The 6324-nt window shown below is 38.6% G+C and overlaps 1 protein-coding gene across 1 annotated transcript; it reads left to right on the top strand.

Moving 5' to 3' along the window:
• Positions 1–1279: 1279 nt before the first annotated feature.
• Positions 1280–3830, top strand: LOC146482229 (BTB/POZ domain-containing protein 6-like). The gene has a single exon (XM_085107348.1). It carries the CDS (start codon positions 1323–1325, stop codon positions 2640–2642), a length of 1320 nt encoding a protein of 439 aa, XP_084963474.1. The 5' UTR covers positions 1280–1322; the 3' UTR covers positions 2643–3830.
• The last annotated feature ends 2494 nt before the right edge of the window (positions 3831–6324 follow it).

Below are 6324 nucleotides of genomic sequence, written 5' to 3'. Positions count from 1 at the left end.
GCAGATAAAATGTATTGGTTGGAGTACATTTTATTCTCTGGATAGTGACTTATCCACCGGATAGATCTAGAATTATCCGCTCTTTGAACAAGATGCTTGACTGGCTTCACATTGTCTCTCTTCACTCACGTGGCTTAAAAGAAGTAGGAACAACCGTTAATGAGAAACGAACCAAATACTTAGGCAGCCCAGCTGGTGAACGGACTAGCATCCCATTTGGAGGAGGGGAGGGTAGGTAGTAATTTTTCCAGTTGTTTGATGCTACACCGGGCATAGGCAGCATATCGTTGTGTGACATCCTCTTACCTTAACTGCGCCACAAAATTTGCATGAGGAGGCCACTCGACCGTCAAAGAGGGAGTCGAAATACAAAATACAAATCGTGGCAAAATGTTATTGTTTTTTGCTTTGTGGAACTAACTCTCTTTTACTATTAATGAGATTGGAAGATTATCCAACACTTTAAGTGACTTTAAAACGAGGTTTTGTCGGAGTTTGGCTATCTATTCATTTCTATAGCAGTACCTTTTAATATGTAGATTGGATCTCCCATGTATGTATTAATTGCAATTGCCTTCACGGCGCAGTGAGAAATGCCGTGTGGAATAAGTAATGTTATCTTATCTTACAGTTGCAGAGTTCTAAGTGGAAAGTTCCGTTACAATAGAAACTGTAATGACGCCTGTTAGACGATAAGGAAACGCACTGTGATTCCATCAAAGAGGCAGATTAAAAAGAACGTCCACCATAAATAAATATTGAAATATTTGTGATGCAGGAGAGCGGTCAGCTGTGCACAGAGTTGTAAATAATAATTATGCACAACTACATACTGACATACGTAGAGAGTGTTATACACCGGCATGAACAGTCTGTAAATATTTCTTGTTTTAAAGCGATATTAGGTACAGAAATCCTCCGTTAAAAAATTTCGGTATGCCTATCGACCAACCGCTGGTCAAAGACATTGCTGACTCTAGGTAAGACCAACCACTAACCAAGTAGCCTGGGTACGAGTCTCTCCATCCCCAGCGAAAGCAATCTCGTACCCAGAGTCTTCAGGCTTTTTGGTCAGCGGGGCAACGCCGGGAAGACTCTGGGGACATCGAAAAAATTCAATTTTTTTGATTGGCTGTTCCGTAACGGTTTCCATTGTTTTACCGCAGAAATCCTGCGGTAATAAAATTTGATGTCCCCAGAGTCTTCCCGGCGTTGCCCCGCTGACCAAAAAGCCTGAAGACTCTGGGTACGAGATTGCAGCGAAAGCGAAAGCCAAGCAAACAAACAGCAACAAGTTTACAGCACACTCGTTTCAATCAGTCATGTCTCTTGATACACGGAGGAAAGATTTTTTGCAATCAGCATCGAGGACTACCATCAAAGAAAGATGTAAATCCATTTTCAATCAAGAACTCTTGAGCGACGTGAAGTTTGTTGTTCAAGGCTCCCAGGGCGGAAGTGAAAGTAAGATGATTCCAGCTCACAAGTTTGTGTTGGCGATCAGTAGTCCAGTGTTTTATGCCATGTTTTACGGCGAACTGGCGGAGACAAAAGATTCTGTCTATATCTGTGATTGTGAGTACGAGAGCCTGTTGGAGTTGTTTCGTTTCATTTACAGCGATGAGGCGAACTTGACACCGGACAATGTGATGCAGTTGATGTATTTGGCGAAGAAATACATGCTGCCTTCTCTGGCTGACAAATGCTCCATTTACCTGCAAGAGAAATTGGACGTATCAAACGTGTTTTCCGTTTTGCCAGACGCACAAAAATACGAAGAGAAAGATCTGTTGGATCACTGCTGGAAGGTGATCGAGAAAGAAACGGAGGAAGCTGTGAAATCGGATTGTTTCGTGACAATCGAGAGGTCAATACTGGAGGAAATGGTTGAGAGAGATTCGTTGAATATCAAGGAAGTGGAATTGTTCAAAGCTGTCGATCGCTGGGCTGGAAAGGAATGTGAAAAGCAAGGCCTTGTAGCAGAAGGCTCTGTGAAAAGAAGGATCCTTGGAGAACGGCTCGTGAAGGGAATTCGTTTTCCTGTGATGGCACAAGAGGAGTTTGTAGGTGTTGTTCTTGATTGTGACATACTTTCAAAGAAAGAGTGCTTTGATATGATGAAATATTTTAGCGCTTTGTTGACCATTCCAGTTGGGTTTTCTGGGCAAAGAAGAACCGGTCAACTAATTGTAATATCTAGGTTTTGCTCACTCGGTAACCTGGGATGGGGTTACTCTCCCGGCTATTCTAATTCTATACGTCTTTGTGTTGGCAAAGACGTAAATCTGCATTCAGTGCGTCTTTTTGGTAGCGAGAACAAGGAATATTCAGTGTGCTTATCGGTGACTGATCCCAGTGGTGTTAGTATCATAAATGTTAATGAAAAGTACTTATCTGAGCTTATACAAAGTGAAATGGGAAATTATCAGGGGTTTGAGGTTGATATTAAACCTCCTGCTGCCTTACAAGGGAATGTGGAGTATCGTTTTATTGCTTATATAACCGGACCTCCTTCCTGGTATGGGCTGAGCGGCAAACCCACTGTACAGCATTCTGGGGTAACATTCAGCTTCAGAAACAATGGGGGGAATACTAATGTTAATCAAGGGCTATTTCCTGAATTTATTTTTACAATGGCCTGAGTAGCAGCAACCTAATACAAGGTCAGTCTTTATTTGCGTTAGGATTAATTTACTTTAATGTCGAATCTTCCATGGATTTTCTAAAACGTTTGAGCAGTCACTATTTCATTGCCCGTACTAATGTCACTGATCTGAGACTCTCAAAATAGTCAGGCTCGGGACAATTAGGTTGCAGTGTTGCAGGTTGTAGGTGGACTTTTGTTTTATTTCAGGACTGTTTAAAATTTGTCGCTCAACTAATCGTGAGCATGGTGTTAAATGAGTCATTATAGGTCATTTAAGACTGTTTTAATTCCAGTTATAGTATGTTTACTCCATATATCGTTTTTTAAGACTCCCAGTAAAAAATCCTTACTGGATGTTTGTTTAGAGAGTTTTCAGAATCGAAACATTGACGATGATAGAGGTATCACCTTTGTAATTACAGATGCCACCAAGGTCAGGAGTTGTATGTTTCACTCTACTCGCAGGTTATAGAGAAGTCCACCAGACACTTCAAAGCTAGTTAGGAAAAATGACATTTGTTAACAAAAGGGAGGCTCTTTATGGTTCCCTGCTAGTTTAGAGTTATTTTAAAACTTTCTGCTATCCGTTGTGGGATAAACTACACTATATAATCAGCAAGGAAAGTGCATTTCAATGCTCAACTTTTTCATTCGTGAATAATTTTCTCGTCCAATTTGTCCGAGATTGTAGGTAGCAAGGAATTTTTCGGCCATTTTGTCAGATCCCATTATTCTGTAGAGAAAATTACTTTTTAATAATATTAGGCTCAACTTAATTCAAACAGTAATCTTAAGTAAAGAAATGTATAGAATTATTAATTGATGGAAATTTGTAGAAAGCTATTACTTGTATCTTGTTAATTAGGCTAATTAGAGATGTCGTTAGAGTGATACAGTTTTGATTAAGCGTAAAGTGTAAATTAATTCAGGCAGCTTTAGTTTTTCCAGTTCAGTAAATCGCTTACTATTGACCTGAGCGATGACATGTACTTTTTATTTTGCCTTCTACACGCTATGTAATATAGAACAGTAACGAGGGTCTTCAGATCTTTTAAGAATAAGTTAAATACCATTTTTTTTACCATAATTTTGACAGGTGCTTTAGTTTAATCAACCCTCGTCAAATTGTACAGTATACATTGTATTCATTTTAACTTGGTATTAAAATTTACATCTAAATATGTGCGTACGTATCTGTTTGTAAGCAAGAGTGTGATATGATCGTTAAATGTCGGAGTGACATGTGTGCGAGTTTTCCTGTTTTGAAGCAATATTCAGTATACCAGATGAATTTACCCCTTGGTCTTTACTGCAGAGGAGAGGAAACAGAAGACGTCTCTATAAAGTATTTTCTACATTTATAACAAATCAGTTTGAGATGGGAATCATTGCAACTTAACAAATCAATTGTTGAATCAAAGCAGTACAGGTGTTACAAAAATGCCCTGCCAAACAATGGTCATAATGAATTACAGGGGGAAAATTGCAAACAGAACAAATCCATAATAACTTTGACGTGCAAATAAAAAGCCAAAGAATCCTTCGTGCTTGTGCATATTTGTTTTGCCAAAGTTAATATTTTACCTTTCGGTATCCTTTTTTCTTGGCCAGTATACTTAAGCTGTTTGTCTTACAGTGAGCGGTGCTTGGCGCAGTTTGAACTGCTTGGGTTCACTTGAGTTGGTAGTCTCTCTTGAGGTGTTGTCTTACTTGCGATGATTGGCTTCCTTGAGATACTTGGTTTACTTTGGTTGTTTGGGTTGCTTGCAATTGAGTTGCGTGGGTTAGTTTAGTTGCTTGCAAAGGAGTTAGTTTTCCAGTGTTACAAATTTCTGGGCTGTCATTTTGCAGAGGAAAACTTGAGATTTTCTAAACCACTTAATCCGAAATTCTGAGACGATAAGAGGCCTTCCGAACAGATATCCACCAAAATAAACCCAAAAGTAATCTTTTCTTTCTTTTACTTTTTTACTTCGTTTACAAAATAGGTAAGTCCTTATTGTTTTAACTTGTAATTTATTTTGCTGAAATAGTCAGTTGGCTAGAGAAGGCCACAGAAGCTGCAGATTCTGTAACAAAGCTGCATTGGATGGTATTCAACGATGGTCGCTTAAATATTCTTTTATTCATTTACAATGTAACGTTGCATGTGTCCGGCGAATTCAAGGAGGAAAATTTTTAGAATGGGTGACTTTCGCGTAAAAAAGGGACTATCTAGACATACTGTGCTTCGCTCCCTCGTTAGTTTTACCGTAGCCTGAGAGCAAGCTCTCTTGGGGGTGGGGGGCGGGAGGGGACCACGCTAGTTTACCTCAGTGAACGCTTGGCTCTTTCATGTGAACTCTTCGTCTTTATCAACCTAGCAGTTGCAATCACAATATCCTTATGCCAAGCATGATATTTCAATTTTGCATTTGTAACGAGAAATCGCTGTTATCGATTGAGTTAATATACATACTGAAGAGAGTAGAATCTTTATTATTAATGTTGCAAGCATTATTATTTACTAGCTAAACTTGTTCTGGTGTAATTATTTCATGACATTTCATGGTAAAGACAACGAAGAACTCATATTTGTAGTCATTCCGAATACAGTTGCTAAAGTGACAGTTCTGAGATGCAAATCGCAAATAACTCATATTTGTGTCAACACTTTTGTACTCAAATTTTCAGAGATACCTTCTGCTTAAAAAGCCTTTCAAATAGTCGTCATTACCTTTTTCGTAAAAAAGTCTATTACCGGTTTTACGTCGATATGATAAAAGCAAATAATACAATTCATATAGAGCGGTTTCCAATTGAGTGTCGTAAAACCAAAACCAAAGTAATTACTCTGGTCAATCAGCAACAGATGTAAACATCACAACGAGCCAATCAGAATTTGAAGCAAATACATGTAATTGGCGCCAAGCGCGGGAAAACGCGTGCAGCCAAAACACGTTTTGGTTTTGGTTTGGATTCCCATTCGTTGAGTACGTGGTGCGAGTTTTGTTAACCAATCACAGTGCGATGCAAAACCAAAGCCAGCGCAAAATTACTTACGACGCTCAATTGAAAACCGCTCTAAAAACAAAAGTTATTTATATTCTGGAATACTACAGTTATTTATGAATTGTATTTTAACCAATCATTCATTTGAAGTGATGTCGGGGTTTTGGAAACAGGCGATACGCCATGCTTTCAAGCGCCCGATGTGAGTGGACGGATGGTGCGTGACAAATTGTATCCTCAAAAACCTCTTCTATTTCTATGGCTATTCAGATGAAATGAATTATTTATTTCGGGGCAAAACAAATAAATATGTTATGCCTTCGTCCAATAATTATCGGTTTGTATTCCTTCAAGTTGAGTTGCTGAATTATTGTTGATATAGGAACATTTTTTTAGGATCGTAATCTGTGCAAGATGGTCAATTTTAATTGAAAACGTTACAAATTTTATGGCAAATAGATGATATTTTATACCAAGGAGAATCAGTTCAAACTTTATTTTGGCATGCGCAGTGCACTTGGAAAAAAACGTTCTCATCGAATTAAGACGTGGCTTTAAATCAACTCGAGGTATCTTTAAAGCCATCTTAGCACGGATAAGTTTGACTTTTAAAAATACCAAAAATGTGGCTGTGAGGTATTTTTTCTCTTTAGTGACATCTGGAAACGGTTAAGGTTTGACCTGAA

Source organism: Pavona decussata, unplaced genomic scaffold, assembly GCF_977016875.1.
Source record: "Pavona decussata unplaced genomic scaffold, jaPavDecu1.1 SCAFFOLD_47, whole genome shotgun sequence".
Classification (NCBI taxonomy): domain Eukaryota; kingdom Metazoa; phylum Cnidaria; class Anthozoa; order Scleractinia; family Agariciidae; genus Pavona; species Pavona decussata.
Note: the sequence above shows the minus strand (reverse complement) of the source record. Positions and strands in the feature narration are given on the sequence as shown.

Bases quoted from the DNA above. Each gene is read 5' to 3' on its own strand.
- LOC146482229 (XM_085107348.1), top strand. From the start codon at position 1,323: ATGTCTCTTGATACACGGAGGAAAGATTTTTTGCAATCAGCATCGAGG.